At 38.4% G+C, this 17,851-nt stretch overlaps 1 protein-coding gene across 1 annotated transcript in view; it reads right to left on the bottom strand.

Moving 5' to 3' along the window:
- The window catches only part of LOC136238193 (major facilitator superfamily domain-containing protein 8-like), a 16,420-nt gene extending 1,248 nt beyond the window's left edge, over window positions 1–15,172 (bottom strand). Inside the window, exons 1-9 of the mRNA XM_066028539.1 lie at window positions 14,934–15,172; window positions 10,146–10,237; window positions 9,736–9,779; window positions 6,775–7,015; window positions 6,609–6,722; window positions 6,322–6,558; window positions 6,164–6,275; window positions 5,696–5,833; window positions 5,252–5,355 (exon numbers count right to left, since the gene is read on the bottom strand). Coding sequence (XP_065884611.1) covers window positions 5,252–5,355; window positions 5,696–5,833; window positions 6,164–6,275; window positions 6,322–6,558; window positions 6,609–6,722; window positions 6,775–7,015; window positions 9,736–9,779; window positions 10,146–10,237; window positions 14,934–15,097 — 1,246 coding nt within the window. The 5' untranslated portion in view covers window positions 15,098–15,172. The remainder of the gene's footprint in view (window positions 1–5,251; window positions 5,356–5,695; window positions 5,834–6,163; window positions 6,276–6,321; window positions 6,559–6,608; window positions 6,723–6,774; window positions 7,016–9,735; window positions 9,780–10,145; window positions 10,238–14,933) is intronic.
- Between the last annotated feature and the right edge of the window lie 2,679 nt (window positions 15,173–17,851).

Raw genomic sequence — 17,851 nt, 5'->3', positions numbered from 1 at the left:
TAAGGGCCATACAAATATGTCTAAAATTTGTAAGGATTTCATTTGCTATAAATGAGCTTTATGTAGTCACTTCTGGCTGAACCTAAGAATTGTCTTTCACTGGTGTGGAGATTGTCAAATAGCAAATCTCTCCAATAGAGCGTTCACCACATTTCTACTGAACGAGAGAAGTTCATCAGGGACAGTCAATTCTGATAGTTAGAGATTCAAAAAATGTAATATGATGTATCAGGTTGGCTTGCGATGAACACAAGCTGATCATAGCATAGATATTGCAAGAGGCAATCACAAGAAAAAATGGAAGACACACCATGCAGCCAAGACAACTGGCATGTTACACAGTGTGTTATTAATACGATGAACAATTACACAGTGCTCATGTATGCACAAGTAGTAGCTCTGTGTTCTCTCTTCTGACACAGGCATGCAGTTTTAGGGGAACTCCCCTTTTGATGATTGACACCCTTAGTATCTAAGTAACTACTCTTCATTAAAATAATTGTTAAATGCAAGCATTTAGGGATTAACACAAGGATTAGATTTTTTAAAAAGCAAGCTACAAGCATTTTCTTTCCAATAATTTTATTAGATTCCAGTATTGAAACTTTTTCTGTGACTGGGGGCTGAGTATCCAGACCCCAGCATCTATTGTCTAAAGCTACAACTGGAAGCCCCTTCAGTAGAGTTGTTTACCAGCTACATACAAAGTTTAAGAATTGCCCTAAGATATATGCAACTAGTTTTGGTTTATTCACATTTACAAAAATCATATTAAAATGTAATCCCACAATCTGATCACCTTGCACATATAATGGTTAGCGAATCTCGATACCAAGCTTGGTACTGAGGATTTCCAAATCTCTGCAGCATGTGCATTAAGCGCAAAACGTGATCCTTAACGTCACCTACCGCCTTTTTACCGAGGTAATGCCCAGGTATTTCTACTACGTTGCTGTGAACATTTTAATATCAAGAGGGACGGTTATGACTACTACGAATTCAAGTAGTAATTTAATTGGCCAACTTGGCTTGCTGCAACAATTTCTTTCTTTGGGTGCAGTCGCAGGTCAGACAAATTCAAGGATTTTACCACCACCAGTTCAGACTGGTATAGCATTCCAAAATTCAGCATTGGCTACCGTTCAGTCTCGACAGTCCGGTAATGAGCAACCCGGGACAGCTTTCAGCCATGACAAATCTCGAATTGAGCAGCACCGGCCTCAGGCTGCCACCATAGATGCTGCCACACAAGTGACCTATACTTATATGATCAAACTTATCAATCCGAAAAGAAAGAGCGATTTCATCATTAGGACATGGTATGACATTACTGAAAAATTTGATACTATAATCAGCCTAAGAAGGAGCTTATTGGATGCATTTGGTGATGAACTGACCACCGAGACATTTCAACTTGGTTTCTTTGAGCCACCTTCACAAGCAAAGCGATGGTTGCAGGAGCAACGAGACTTAGATAACATGTACTCCATCTTTCCCACGGGTGCCAGAATTACCTTATGGTGTGAAAAGGCATTGTACAAAGAGACGACAGAGGCAGACATAACAGAACCTCCTTCCAAGAAGAAAGCTTCAACTGCCCGTGACAAGTCTGAAGAAGAATTAGATGAAATATTTGTTAAACTACAGGAAAAACACCCAAAGTTGGAGACTGTGAAGTTACGCCTATGGGGAAAACTAATACAAAGTGAACATCATGATGATTACAAAGTGCCCCCAGAAATTCCACTACTAACAGGTCGTCATAACAAGAAAAAAGCACCCAAAGAAGGAGTGGCTGATTTAATTGCAGGTGCAACATCAGCAATAGTTAAAACGATCAATACTCCTGCAAAGGAAAAGTCACCAACCAAGGTGCAAGGATTATCACCAATGAAAGCTGTATCAATCCGACGGAGTTGTTTAGATGATCTAAAAAGAGCAAAAGAATTGTTTGAAGACAATGTACTTACAGATGGAGATTTCAAAGAAGAGAAGGAACGCATATCAAGTACTCTTAGGGGCTTAGGAAAGTGACAGATTGATGACCGGCTGACTTGTAGTACACTTTGTGATTTGGTGCTACATTGTGAAACATTATTTTGTTCAGTGATACAATTATTATTAGAGTTGTACTAATAATCAGACAATCAGTAGATTAATCTGTTCAGCTTCAACAGGGCTGGTGTCAAAAGCTCTGACATGTATTTTTGTAATTTGTTTATGTTTTGTGGCAACCACAAAGCCAACCCTATAATAAACAGTGATGGTTGGAACTCTATCCCACTTGTCTGATTAGCAACTTTGAGTGAGGTAAGTGTACAACCTCACTACAAGCTGTACTTTAGTGGAGTATGCACAACTATGACCCATCTGTAAAATAGGGTAAAAAATCAGTTTTGCCTAAAAGGTGGGAATCACTATACAACACTAATTATTATTACCATAATACAAAAAACCACAAATAATAAAATTAATATGACAAGTTATTACTGGTATCCACAATACAAAAACCATGATTGACAATCTTCTTCAGTAATACAGTTTAGTGCTAAAGCAGTTTGCACAGTAAAATCAGACCAGACTTCATCATTTGCTTTTAATACACTTTTCACTTTGCTGAATAAACACCCAATTGGATTTAGATCCGGACTGTATGGTGGTAAAAAATATACCAAACATCCTGCGTTTCTGACATATGGTAGCATATCACTAGCATGATGTATTGATGCATTGTCCAACACAACTACACTGCGAGGGTTCACTCCATTAAATGGCTGTAGGTGTGGTAGCAGGGCAGTAATTACTAAGTGGTCAAATGTTTCTGCTGATACACCACCTGTCACTGTATTAAAATCCAGCACACCTTTATTGGTCATGGCAACAATAGCAGAAACATGCTCACCTCTAAACAAATTCCGTTGTTTTATAGGTGTCTTTCCCTTCATGCCATATGCAAACTTTCGATATCTGTCCCTTCTATCACATCCCATTTCATCAACAAACACAAATAGTTCAGGGTAGTCTTCGTAGATAGACACATCTAGAATATATTGTGATCTCAGTAATTCACTCTTCTGATTAGCCACTAATGCCATTTTTTGTTGACACAAGCCTTCAAAGTTTTACAAATAGTTGACTCTTGTACATTGATTCCTGTGTACTCCATGTAAATATATACCTGGTCTTTCAATTACTAAACAGACAATAAACATCTTTGCAAACTCTGTAAGCTTAGTGTTCTTAATATTTGGAGGATATTTTCGTTTCTGAATGGATCCCATTTCAGTGAATAATTTCACTGTTCTCTGCACAGTAGAAATATCAACATTCAACGCACAAGCAACTCGTCTGTAGCTATTTCTCATCCCAACTGTCTGATATATCATTCTCCCTCATAGATCTTCATCATAAGCAGCAGTGTGATGCTTCTCGCAGCTATACATAGCTATCCCATATAAACCCATGTATACTGTTACAGTAACGAGCAACAGCTACTAGTAGCTATACCCATACAGTTGAAATTGCAAGTGATGGAAGCGTACGTGAATGGGTTGCGCTTTTGTACGAGTGTAGCAAAGATTTGGAAATCCTCAGTACACAATTTTATGAAGTTAAGTACCATACAGTATAGTAGGGACCACAAAGCTGTGGGTGTGGCTCATGAAAAAACATCATCCAAAAACCAGCCTCACTTTTCCCAGACGACAGTATTGGTTAGGCAAAACTAAGCCCAAACAAGCCTTCAGATCAACCTGAAATGCTTTCAATAAGTTGTTACAAAATTTTAAAAATATATATTTAGACTGACTGACTACTTGAGTAACTGACTGACTGATGCCTTCAGACAAGCGTAACTCGATAATGGCTAAGGCTACGGGCTTGATTTTTTTCACTGTTCGACATTATTTCGGCCCGAGAGGTGCCTTTTGGCATACCACAGTACATACAATGCATTCTTCATGGACTTACCATTGTCCTCCTCTGTGTCCTATTCATCTTTGCTGACAGCGAAAAATGTCGATTTGGTGGTAGCACGTGATGGCTTCCCTTCATAACAGAAATCATTCGTATTTTTCATAGTGGCTACTTTGATTGCAGAGGTGCTTTTCGAACAGTTCTTGATTCGTACTGCTGCGTAACGGGTTGAACATAGCTGACAATGAAGTGTAATGGATACTTCACTTTTCAGATGATAAATGATATAAGTGGGGCACGTGGCACCATTTCTTTGTTTTGATGTGGTATGCACGAGATTACCAGTCATAATAATTATTATTTACAAAGAAAGTAAACAAACAAGTACACAATTTTTTTTGAAATTTTGAACTAGAGTAGGGACCATAGCACATCAATAAAAAGCATTGAAACAAGCTGGAGTAGTGTATGATATTAAATCACAGTAAAACAATAAGAAGTGTTATATCCCTACTGTGATACCATAAGGAAGAGCACAGTAGGGATATAACACTTCTTATTGTTTTACTGTAATTTAGTATCATGCACTACTCCAGCTTGTTTCAGTAATGTGCTATGGTCCCTACTTTAATTGAAAATTCCAAAAATTTTTGTCTACTTGTGATTATAAACAAAAACTACAATTTTGTCAACTACAGGGTAAATCGCTTATGGTAATAGGCTGAAATTGGGTTCATAGATTTCTGTGAACAGCCATACTCAAACTCTTTGTGGCTTGTAGTAAATTAGAGTTGAGTTGAGAAGTCAAGGAGTTATAACACAAAAACCAAGCATGAGCAATAAGCATGCTATCAAGATTCATAAACAAAGACAAATCACTTATACAATACATGGATAGTCCACCTATAATAGTTCAATTTTTTTTTGTGGGACTGAGTAGCAACTATGCAGTTATAAAGTGACGACGGTCACACACATATAAAAGCATGACCATGATTCTCTATAGTGTAGTCACATTCCAATAGCTTCTTCAGTAAATTTATAGAGAAAGTATGTAGACATTAAAAACATAATAAAATATACTGTATGATGATATTATTTGTAGAGAAGGAAACGAAAAAGACAACTAAAAAGCAAGTCCAGTTGGTTTTGGGCATTGCAACCACAAAAACTCAACAGCCAACCTGAATAAGGATCTAGTTTTAAAGAAAGAGTCAGGGAAAACTAAAGTAGTAAAATTAATGTTGGCAGACTGCTATTGATGTACTCAGCTTGACTGTTTTGTACAGATTTTATACTGTTTCTGATACATGCTGTTTACAATACATCTCCCTACCTACAATTTGTACATCAGGATGACCGGGACCATACGGTATCCATACAATCAAGCCTAACGCCATTGTAAACAAGGTGCCAATAAACATTACACGTTCTGGTACCCTGAAAAAAGAACAAGGAAAAACCATATTACACTGTAAAATATAATATCAAAGTAAAACCACCTAAATTGGATACCAAGTGACCACCTAAAAGTGTACTCATTCATGTTCCTTGTTTTCAGTAGATGGCCAGTTACCCAGGTAACCATTTTGAAGGTTAAAAGTATATCACGTGTCTACTACATTCAGGGCTATTTTTGAGAAATTTTGAATTGTTGCTAGCTGCTTGTTCAATACACTACTGGATGGCAGTGATTCATGAACTTTTTTTTAAGCTCAAACTTTTGTGAGACCAGTCAATCGCAAATTTGCTACCCTCAAAAATAACCTCATTTCCTTACCACCACTTAACAATAAAATTAGTTCCAATAAAGACGCCAACACCAATGACTGCGTTCACTCCAAATATGATGTTCACATACAGTGAAGCGTCTGAGTTGCTCCATGCATACTGGTCTTGTCCATATGGTGATATTATGCTATGGAGAGAGTTACAAACTTCATGAAATTTCTATGCGATACACATGTGTGTGTGTAGTGTGTGTGTGTGCAGTGTGTGTGTGTGTGTAGTGTGTGTGTGTGTGTAGTGTGTGTGTGTGTGTGTGTGTGTGTGTGTGTGTGTGTGTGTGTGTGTGTGTGTGTGTACGTGTGTATGTGCAAATGGGTAACAGTGTGTTTCATACATGTGTCTTTCCGTATTTGTAAAATATCCTAATAGAGCAATCAACAAAACGCTACCATACACTGAGTCAATCATAAGTCTACAAGCACACACACACATGCGCGTGCACACACACACACACACTTACGTTTCTCCAGATGCAAACACTCCCACAATTATAAAATAAATAAAGATCGCAACCCAAGCAGCAATACAATCATACTGTCCATCACTTGCGGCCATCCTCTTTTCTTCCAATACTACAACATGTAATAATAACTGCTCTCAGCTAACATACATACCTACTTTGATTATATTCTTTATCTGGTCTGTGTACACAGCACAAAAACAAACGGCTGAGAGGTACCACTGCCTTTGTATGATGTACATCAGATTCTTTGAAGAAAAAGAGAATTAAAGCAATGTTGATTATTGACAAGAGAATAGCCAAATAGGCAGGACCGGTGTACAAGTTGAAGTAAAGCTGGATGGCGTCCCACTCCAACCCATCTTCACCCAATGGTTGAAATAACAAACCTAAACCTGAGAGAAAACATAATAGTAGTCACATGTGTCCAATACACTGGTCATACATGGTCCAAGAATGAAGCCCAGGCCTCTCATAGCAGACAGAAATGTCATCACTGTGTTACGCTCATCCTCACGAGATGCACTTGAGCAGTAAGCTCTCATAATAGCATTGTTAGCTAAAAACATAAATAAAATAAGATCAGCAAAACAAAACCTCCCAGCTTTTACCTGCTCCTGAGCCTACAATGAATCTGCTGACCAAGAGAATCCACTTTTCACTGTCATCAAATGCTTCGGCATAAACATACAGTATGTTGCCACCTATGAAAAGGGTAAGGCAGAAGAGCCAGGGTTCTGAGATGGGTCGATAGTTGGACCATATTCCAAAAAGTGGTGAGAAGATCAGCTGGCCCAAACTGAATGAAGCAATAATTAGTCCCAAAAAAGATTCTGTGGCTGAACCATCAATCTAAGAGTAAACAAATTGCTCATAATGTGTATTACATTCTAGATGTGCTGTAGTAAGGATTTAATCATACAGTGAAGCAGAGACAAATATAATAGGTTGGTCACTAAACAGCTAGTCAGCTGGGCTCATGCTAATGCGCAAGCACTGTCTGGTGACAATGCTCAAGTTTCTTGAGCCCAGAAGTGTCATCCAACCAAAATATTGGTTGGCAAATCAGAACCGATGAGTTGCACAATTGCATGAATGTATTGGAGGTAGACAAAAAAGCAGATGATTTAAAGCCGCTTATTAGAATTTATTCACTTAGACGTTTGTCTGTTGTAGGGCCGATATCACCTTGAAGACTGAAGAATCTTGACTCAATGTTTCACCAGAAATGAAACACTATCCTCTACTAACACGACTAAAATGAAGAGATTGCATCTCCCTACTCTTTATTCCTAGCCATTTTCAAATGATTTTTCACTGTTTTAAAATGATTATGCAACTCCTCGATTCTGATTGGCTAGGTGGAGGCCCAAGAAATTCAAGCGTTGTCACCAGACAGTGTTTGCGCATTAGCGTGAGCCTGAGGCAAAAATGTCAGACCACCATGAAGTCGTCAAACATAATGTCCTAGCCATCAAAGGAGCTAAAGAATATATGTGAATGGTTCAAATAAAAACGGAACGTTATGATTTGACTTTTTTAAGAGTGGAAAATTACAAAAGTTTTACTAAAATATGGTGCACAATATGCTGGCTGTCTACACTAACCAAAAGTAAATGTAATACAACAAGTATAAGAAAAAATTAGGAATCTTAAATTAGAGTAGGGACAGTGTATAGTACTGCAATAAAAAGTACTGAAACAAGCTGGATCGGAGTAGTACGTAATGTCCAAATAAAACAATAAGAAGTGAATATCCTACACTCAAAATGCACAGTAGGAATATTCACTTCTTATTGTTTTACTTGGACATTACGTACTACTCTGATCCAGCTTGAGGTGTGGCAGCCGTTTCCATTGCGAGTCGTCATCCCTTACTGTGAGAGATAAAGACTCGTGATCAAAACGGCTGCCATGCCCCTTAATTGGCAAGTTGTTTAATCACTCACACTTCCGGTGTATACAGTATGTGGTAGCTACATTCTATCATAGATTATAAAAAAATTCAGGTGAAGTGCCATTCGCCAAAGTTTTTTTTCCAACCAATTTTGCAATAGTGGGTTTTCACCAAACTTTTTTACCGCCAAAGTTTTTTACTATTGCCACATGTGTTCAAATAGTTTGGTGCAATGCCACGTGTGTTAGAATAGTTTGATACAATGTATACCTGTAGATGGAAGCCCTACTGTAGTCTATTAACACTATCAGTGGAGAACCTTGACTGATGGCCATGGTAAAGAACGATAAAAGGTAACACAATAGTGCACTCATTGTGTGTTTATCAATATACCAAAGGTTTTTTCTTCAGTGAACTAGAAATGTTTCTGTGAAAGAATTAGGGCTGTAGCTGTAGCCACTTTTCCACTATGCTTGACTGAAGGCGTCAGACAGGCAGGCAGTTGCTAATAAAGCATGAGCCACAGCCGAGTGCTTTGTTAGCATCAAGGCCAAGTGCACGAGCAATATGATGCTTTAAATTATTTATGGAACTTTTAGTGGATTGAAACCCAGTACATAAAAATGCACTAACATGGCACCTTGTACACATGTTAACAGTAGTCCAGGTGAGTGTTAATAGACCAGTATACATTATGGTTAGTGCTCCAGAACCTTGTAGTTAGTGTAATATAGTGAAACCCGTGACCTGTGTGTTAAGGACACCTTAGGACTGACCATAAATCCTAATTATCGAGGTGTCCTGATTTTTCCAGGTCAGTTTACTTACTAAGTGACCATTATCAAGTGTCCTGATTATACAGGTGTTCAAGTGTCCTGACTAACAGGTTCCACTGTAATAGTAAACCTTATTAGTTTTCTGTGGACTAAGCTGCTGATTAATGAGTTCTCCATATAATGTTATCAGTGCCCAGCTGTTGACAACCGCCTGTATTTTAATCACTGCCATAACTGTAGCTTTGAAATTTCATAAAGTACAGCGGTGGATCTCAGCTATGCACCTCGTGGTTATCCATATAGCAGTTGCAGCAATGCTTTAATATATAAAGATATACTTATTGTACATCTCTGGGGTCAAAACCTTAAGAACAATACAAAAACCACATAAAATATTTTAAACAAAATCTTCTAATGAAAGATACCTGCAAGTGTGGTACCATTCTTTCAACAAACTCCCACCCAAAAGATAACTGCCATTAAAGTGAGAAAAAATTTCTGTTGGTCACAAAAATATCCAACAGATACCGTATAACGGGTTAATTTCGAAGGGGAAATTATTGAAGAGCAGTTGCTAAAATAAATTTTGAAAGTATAATTTTTGAATGCTCTATTGTCATGCTTAGCGCCACTAAAATTATTTTTGTAAGTGTGCAAGTAAAGACGGTGACCACGTGTAGCGATCCAATCAAAATTGAGACATTCATTAGGTGTCATTGTATTGGGACTGCTCCACTACAGGAAAGATGGTTTTGCCAATGGAGAAGCGAGTAATCTCTGCCAACGCTCAAGCCAAAAACAAAACGGACTGCTTGAGACTACAAAACACATACACATGAGTATACACACAAAACTACATGTACACAACTGCTAAACAGAAGTAGGTACTACAGACATACCTTTTCAAAATATGGCCATATTGATCCAAATATGATGGAATAACCTGTTAACATAAATGAAGTATACAAAGGCTACAACATTGTGTGATGCAATAACAACCCAACAACATAAATTCTGCCCGAACACAAACTGATGCTAGCAAATAAACTCATTATATCCTGTCAGTACAATATATAAATGCTATATACCACAGCAGGACATTTATGCTATAGTATACATGCAGTATAGCAGAAAAGTGTATGCTAATTTTAAGTTGTGGGCAAAATTTGACTGAAAATCCACAGTCAGCAAATTAACTTGTGATGGATCTACAACATATGAAAGATTTTAGAAGGATTTTACTCAATTTATTCTGTATTGATGTTTATAAAAAAAACATAGAATATTCTAGTGGTCCCATAACACTTACCAATGGAGCTGACTAACATACTAAAGATGACAATTGCAATTGAAAAGTATCGTCGAAATCTTTGTCTGTTAGTCTCCAATTCCTCAGGTTCTCTACAAAATGTCAGTAAAATTATACATATAAAATATGAAACTAAAATTTCAAATGTAAAATGAGGTGGTCTCATAATTAAAGTCATGAAAGCAATATAGATATGTTTGCCGCTGGACACGACAAAGCAATATAAGCACCCACTAAAATATTTTAGCTTTTTTACAGGGGTGTATCTGTGAGTTTTTTCTAAAATAAACACAAAGAACATGCTTTTAAGGTTTTTATGGCCTGTATGTAAAGGTGGGATAATAGTATTGTACTGTTGTAGCACTGAAGTTTTTTAGTTTGTTTAATTAAGCAGCCATTACTATGGAATTTACTACGGGTTGACCTCCCCATTATAGTATGCCCACTAGGCCACACAGAGTTATACATAATCATAGGTTTTGTAAATGTCCTACCAACTCCCGACCAGGTTTTTATTCTTAATTTTGTTCTTTTAAAATTTACACTATTTGACATTGTAGGGCTAAGCATCTTAACATAACAACTCCCAGCCAGTTAGGAAATTAGTAATTCTTGCTGTATAAATACAGTGAGACCTGGGTCACTGCATAACAAGATCACCTGTCTAAATCAGCCAAGTTGAACATTACCCATACGTATCATTTGTGTGCAAAATGACCTGCACAATTTAGTCACCTGTTGAATAATGTCAGGGGGTTCAAAGTAGACAATTTTCACTACACAACCATCACTGACCACTGTGACTTGTATTTGAAAGGATCAAGGCACTAGCAAGGGTGCTGCATGGAAAACGCATCTCACAATTGCTGACCAAAAACTTGTTCAAATACACAAAAATAACCACAGTATTCTAAGATACAGAGAGATATAAATGATCGGTGGCTGAAAACCAAAGTAGGTTTGAGTAAATGAGATGATTGCTCCAAACAAAGAGAGAGAAACCATCATACAAACGAACAAAACTACTTACAAATGTGGTGTGTCCCCGGGCACATGCAGCCACAAACATCGCGAAAGCCAAAAGTGGGCGTGGCAAGGAAATTATATACATACAAAAAGCTACATATCAAAGCATTGTATAAGCACAAGGAAAAATTACGTGTGTGCTTGTTTGTTTACTATTTCGCAACATAATCACAACTGGTGAACTCACGCACCATTGAATTAATTTTGCATCTGAGCATGCGCCCCAACCATCAACTACTGAACAGTGAAGTGGACACTTCGTTTTCAGCTGTGTTCAGCCCATTACACAGCGTTACAAATGAGGAACTATACAAGAAGCATCTCTGCAATCAATCCAGTCACTACGGATCTAATATGGAGCATGATAGCTAGTCAGCAAAGCTACAGGGAAGCTACAACATGCTCTGTGAATCATTTTACACCATCAATGAAAAGAAGTGGGACACAAAATGGAGGACAAAAGTAAGTCCATTAAATGTACTGCGGTACAACAAAAAGCACCTGTTGGGGGTGCAGTGACATCTAAGCCTGTAGTCTTAGCCGTGTTTAAGTTACACTGAATTGTCCGAAGGAATTAGCCAGTCAAAAAAATAATAGTTAGACTTCAGACCACAGGGGTCTACATAATTTAGTAACCCACAGACCTTGTGGCACTACCAATATACTATGAGCCTGGATGGATAGTAAAGAAATGTAACATTAATTAGTAGAAACAAGCCCACTACTCCACCTGTAACAGCTATTGGGCTTCATAACACACTAACATCTGGTCACATTATACTACTCAGCCAATCCAGCCAATCCAGCCAATCTGGGTTATCTAACTTAAGTGTTAGCCTGTGTTCATACCACTGCCAGAAAGTTTGCTGGGAAATGAAGCACACAATGTATAAGATATTCTTTGTTTACATGCTTAGTAAAACTGTACTGAAATTGTAGTGGTGACACAAAGAATAAGCTGTATGCTGCTTTATGGGTGGGTGTATCTGTCAGTAGAACAAAATAGCTGGGAGTCTACCAGAAGCGTAGCACGTCTTACGGTATGTTGTAGCCATGTTGAGAATACTTATAGCCCAATGTTTAGGGTGTAGTGCTGTGTGGACAACAGAAGCAATTATCATTGCAAATCCGAGTTGACCGGCCAAGTTGCATTCACATTGTATCCTGTCCCAGATCAACCCATGCCAGCCCACTTTGTCTTGTGGACCCAGTTTGGTATGACTTAATTGATTCACCCCATAGTTTATTTCATGCCGTACCGCGGTGTACCTTAGTGTGAACAGGGTGCTACCACTCCAAAATTCACTACAAAAGGATCAAAAATTGTAATTTGTAGCAATTTATTGGGGGTACCGTGAAGGTACTATGAGGTTGGTTTCTGATCAATATTTTAATGAGAATATGTATATAGTGCTTCCAAGAGTTAATAATAGTAGGGACTCTTGGTGCTACTGCACTGTATAATTAAAACCAATAACAATGGTCACTCATGCTTGGAAGAAAGCATTAAATAATTTGGATCCAGGGTACATGTGGGGAAGTCAGTCGTTGGTATGTTAAGAAATGAAATAAGCTAGTTAGGTTAATAGTGCTAACTGTACAAAATTGCGTACCCAGTCTGGGAAAACCGGGCTTATCGCCTATTTAAAAGTATCGAGAAATGCGGGTTTAAGGATTTAGTGTGTTGTAGTTCGCCAATGGTTGAAGCTATGTGTACCAAATTTTCACACGTTTTATACCAATTTCTTACCTTCCACAGCATCCACTGTGCAAGTAGCCAACAACTAAGTTTCCCGCCATTTTAGATAGTTTTTAAACCGAGGTTGACTGTATCAGGCGAACTGCAAAATGGGTGGGAGGTGGGCCTGGAAAGCGGGTAACCAGACCACTCAAGTCTAGCTGATTTGATTGTGGAATTAGATAGTTCATGTAGCTTTGTGTCCTGGGTAAAAAATCGAATCTGCTGACATGGGCGATAAGACTGGTTTTCTCAGACTGGGTCACATACAACTGTCACGTGAGATCACATGATCCACCCAATAATACAAAGTTATAAACTGGCTGCTGTGGCTGTTCTAAGTGGCTAGTACTACTTCTGGACATGTTTCATGGCTGAAGTTGGTAAGTTAACTGTTATGGAGTATCTGGCTATAAGTTGTATGTGACCCAGTCTGGGAAAACCAGGCTTATCACCTATTTAAAAGTATTGAGAAATGCCGGTTTTAAGTATTTAGTGTGTTGTAGCTCGCCAATGGTTGAAGCTATGTGTACCAAATTTTCACACGTTTTACACCAATTCCTTACCTTCCACAGCATCCACTGTGCAAGTAGTCAACAACTAAGTTTCCCACCATTTTAGATAGTTTTTAAACCGAGGTTGACTGTATCAGGCGAGCTGCAAAATGGGTGGGAGGTAGGGGGGGGCTGGAAGGCGGACAAGATGGTGTTCAAAAATTGAAAAGGAAGGCGTAGGGATGAATTAGGCCAAGTTTTGGGCCATTGAGGTCTCAAAATTGGCTAAAATGAAAGGAAATTCACAGCAGAGGTACTTACTCAACACCACAGAGCTGTACAGCCACATACAGTCATCCCCAGGCTGACCAGAGCTCCATTAAGGCCCCACACCGCACATACAGATCGCCACTGGGCTTGGGAAAAGCAGCCAGCAAAACCAGACCACTCAAGTCTAGCTGATTTTGATTGTGGAATTAGATAGTTTATTCATGTAGCTTTGTGTCCTGGGTGAAAAATCGAATCTGCTGACATGGGCGATAAGACCGGTTTTCTCAGACTGGGTCACATATATGCCCAAGGGCAAATGTTGTGCATGTAATTTCAGGACTTCCCTCCAAGAAATCCTGCCCATGCCCTGTAAACACTGACTGTTGAATGCATCAGATCTACACATAAGAACACGTACAGATCAAACCATGGACCAGGGAACCAGTAAGCATTAACATACATATAAATCATTCTGTACCAAAACAATGGAATTTCCCTGATAGTCTACTAATTTAACCTTTAAATTTGGTCTTGGCATGATTAGCACTAATATCGTTAAGTGCTGGTGGAATAATTAAGTGGTGACAAATGAAGACAACAGGTTGAATCATTCTAAACTGCTCCCAAAATTCATCCCAAGCTGGACAAACATTGTCTAGCAAAATATTGTAGTTTACAGATGGACACGCTGATTGTACCAATCGCGGATTGGTGTTTTTCAATAAGGCCCCTATTTGGTGATTATTAGTTTCTCATCCACCGCCCGCATCCTTCTTAGACCACCCACATGGTAAGCCATTATTTAGTCTGTGCATGCTCAGAAGAACACGTGATACCAAACCATCACAATTTGCATTGAAATTAGATGGCATTTTTAAAATTAACACTACAGTGCACTATGCATCGCTGTTCTCCTTGGTAAATTACTACAGTGGATTCTGTTTTTCAACAGTCAACTGAAATCCCGCTATGATTAAGTCGATTGAGCATGATTGCAGCTAAAAACAAATGTAAATTTGTGAGAGGAAAGAAAGACGATTTGGACAAGGTCTGTACATTAGTGTATAAATATTATAATGGCCTAATGGTAATTCCCTCCCGCCCGCATCACAAAATAATAATTAGAAAGACTGGATGAGAAACTAATAATCACCAAATAGGGGCCTAATATCCTATTTTAGGAAGTGGATGCCTTTTTTCCGTCCACTTTATAATACAGTACATGTCGTAAATATATCATGCATTTCATCAACTACTCACCCAGCAACACTATAGGACTCGCTGGGCAGTCTGCCTCTGGGACTGGACATATCTCTGGTGATGGTCTGTCCTGTTTCTTCGTCCATGAGTTTATCAACGTCATTACTCGACATAGTCTGTTGCTCTTGCGTTTCACTTACGTTGGCCTCGACGCTGGCCTGCATCAATCACATGCCTCCAATAGAGTCACCCATGCAGCGCAATCCATGAAGAAAATATGTATAGCAGGCGCTAGTAATCTCACGTGACCAACTTGGACATCACTGAACTTAATGATGATGGGTGGGTTGGGTTCCACTATAATGAAGTAATAAGTGCTTTGAAGGATTTTTTCCATGATGTAATAATTCAAATTCCCATACTACACGGTGTAAATTCTTTTTAGCTATATAGCTGTGTTTGGAAATCAAGGAGCGGATTGTAAGGGGGTTTCCAGTTTAGAAGGTGGACATATACAGTGAATGGGTGAGTGTGCAAACACCATGCCTCGGGAATGCCTCCCCCCCAGGGAATTTTTGAAATTTAGATGCTCTGAGACTGCATTTGGCAACAATTATCTGTAAAACAAATATTTACGGTGTGCTGAGTACGCACATCGCTTATTATAGGCACAAGCCGCAATAATTAATTATCAAATACTCAACTGTTGTATAATCATTTTTCAAAGGAAGCTTCTTGAAACCCCCTAAACCTGCTACACTGCAGTCACTATTCCAAGAAGAGACTAACTATTACTTACAGTCGAACTTTTAATTCACCAGTATATGACAGGCATATCCAAAAACTGTCAATTTTATTTTTTACTACAATCTACTATGATCTCAGTTTTGGTCAATCAATTAACCTACTCATACATGCATCAACACATCTTAAGACTCAGTTATCCATCCACTATAGCCAAGAAGACTTGATCATACCCCTCACAGTCAGTGCTCAGTTATCACAATCACTATCAACAGACCATGCATATTACTTTTGACATCATGCAGGATACAGACTATAACATCATGATATAAATCTCAATGTTTATAAATATTCTGGCATTTTTTCACAGTTTGATATCAATCTGAGAAAGTATGGCCGTCACTAATTCCTGAAATGAAAGTGTATTTAGTCTCTTAACAATGAGATCAGACATCAGAGTGAGTGTGCTGTGCAGAAGGAATATAATAAGCATGCATCATCCTACTGATCAAAACTCTTACTGGTAATCTCCGGCTACTTCAGTATAGTTATTATGATAGCACAAGTTTTATATTATCTCAACTTGCTGGAAAGACATGGGTATTGCAACATAAAAGAGCCTGTCAATGTTTTTATTCACAATCATCTCCAGCTAGCTATATATAACTCTCATCAACTTTCAATCCCTCTACCAACATTTTTATATCTGAACAAGATGTGTACATACACAGTGCTCTAAACCAAAGCCACCATAATAGATGGTAGCTATATGCTGATATTAAAATCATGTGCTGCCTTTTTGAAAGCCTTTTCACCAAAACCTAACTGTTGTGTACCTAGCTGCTATAACATTCCAAAAGTATATAATGTGCTACAAATCATGACAAAATTTAGTATTAACATTAGGCAAATTATATAGTGCTGGCAGTCACGTGCATTAAAAAAAAAAACTTAGACAAAAAACCTAAGAAAAAAGTTGCCTCAGTAGAGGCTCGAACCCTAGCATCCGTACTCATAATCAATGCTCGAAGAAAGCGGAAAAAAAAAGTTGCCTCAGCAGGGGCTTGAGCCCAGGCATCCATACTCACAATCAATGCTCGTAACGACTGTACCACCGGTGCTGCACCTACTCACCTCCCTTAGCTTCTACCTTATAAACATCCGACTGAAGTGACTTCTATATATAACAAGAGTGAAGAAGAAACCAAAGCTGAACCCTACCCTACCTCTAACGAACTACTTTTCGCATCCCCTAAAGTTCAATGCTCGAGGCAACCTACTAGACGCGTGCCCCTAAAAGTCGAATGCTGGGGGCATATTGGACGAGTACCAACCCTAGCTTGCCTAGATACAACTGGTGTGTGTGATAGTCCAGTAAATGATGGACTTGTGCCGGTAAAATAGCTGTTCACGTTAACTGGTGCTGGCACTATATCTACGGGTACTATCTTCCTTTTTACCATAGGAGTGCTAAATGTGTTGATATTGATGACACCAATGTTTTAAGAAATTAAATAAACAGGATATTATCTACTTATGTATAGTTTGATCTTGACTGGCTCTGCAGCGCACGGAGTCACAATAATTGTCATACCACTAAAAGTAACTTATTATCGATCATGTATGAATGTAGGTCCCCATGTCAAACTCCAAAAATGCTGTACTCTAGAGCTTTTTGTATCATCTTTTGTTTGATATCTTTAACATCCACAACTACATTACGTTCTCTACTATGTCATCAGTTAAAACACAGTAACATATCACTTGTGCTTGCCACTCTTACAGACTACATAGCTTGGCTCTGGAATTCTCTATAGCTAAGCAAATCATTTATGAACAATATAATCTCAATCAGTTTAACTTTGACAACCTCTGTACCTTTTTCCATTAGTGTCCTCGTAATTTTTTATTCAAGACTGGCTGCACAGGCCATCAGCACACATCCACCTTTGTATATGTATTCCCATTGTCACAGACCAACTGAGTAATCTCTAATAATAATCTTGCTGACTATGGTAACAACTACATCTCAATCTTGATGCATGCATGGGAAAGCTCAGTACACAATTATTTTAACTGTTGACTTGATCGATGGCTTTTTCTATAGTAGCTGAAGTTGCATGGTAACCATGGTGTTTTGGTCTTTGATGAAGTTGGCATCTTCTTGTACTGGTTTAGATATCATGGCTCTAGTGCTACACAATTAGCTAGTTTACAATGTGTACCTCTAATGG

Source organism: Dysidea avara, chromosome 11 (assembly GCF_963678975.1).
Source record: "Dysidea avara chromosome 11, odDysAvar1.4, whole genome shotgun sequence".
In the NCBI taxonomy this organism is placed as follows: domain Eukaryota; kingdom Metazoa; phylum Porifera; class Demospongiae; order Dictyoceratida; family Dysideidae; genus Dysidea; species Dysidea avara.
Note: the sequence above shows the minus strand (reverse complement) of the source record. Positions and strands in the feature narration are given on the sequence as shown.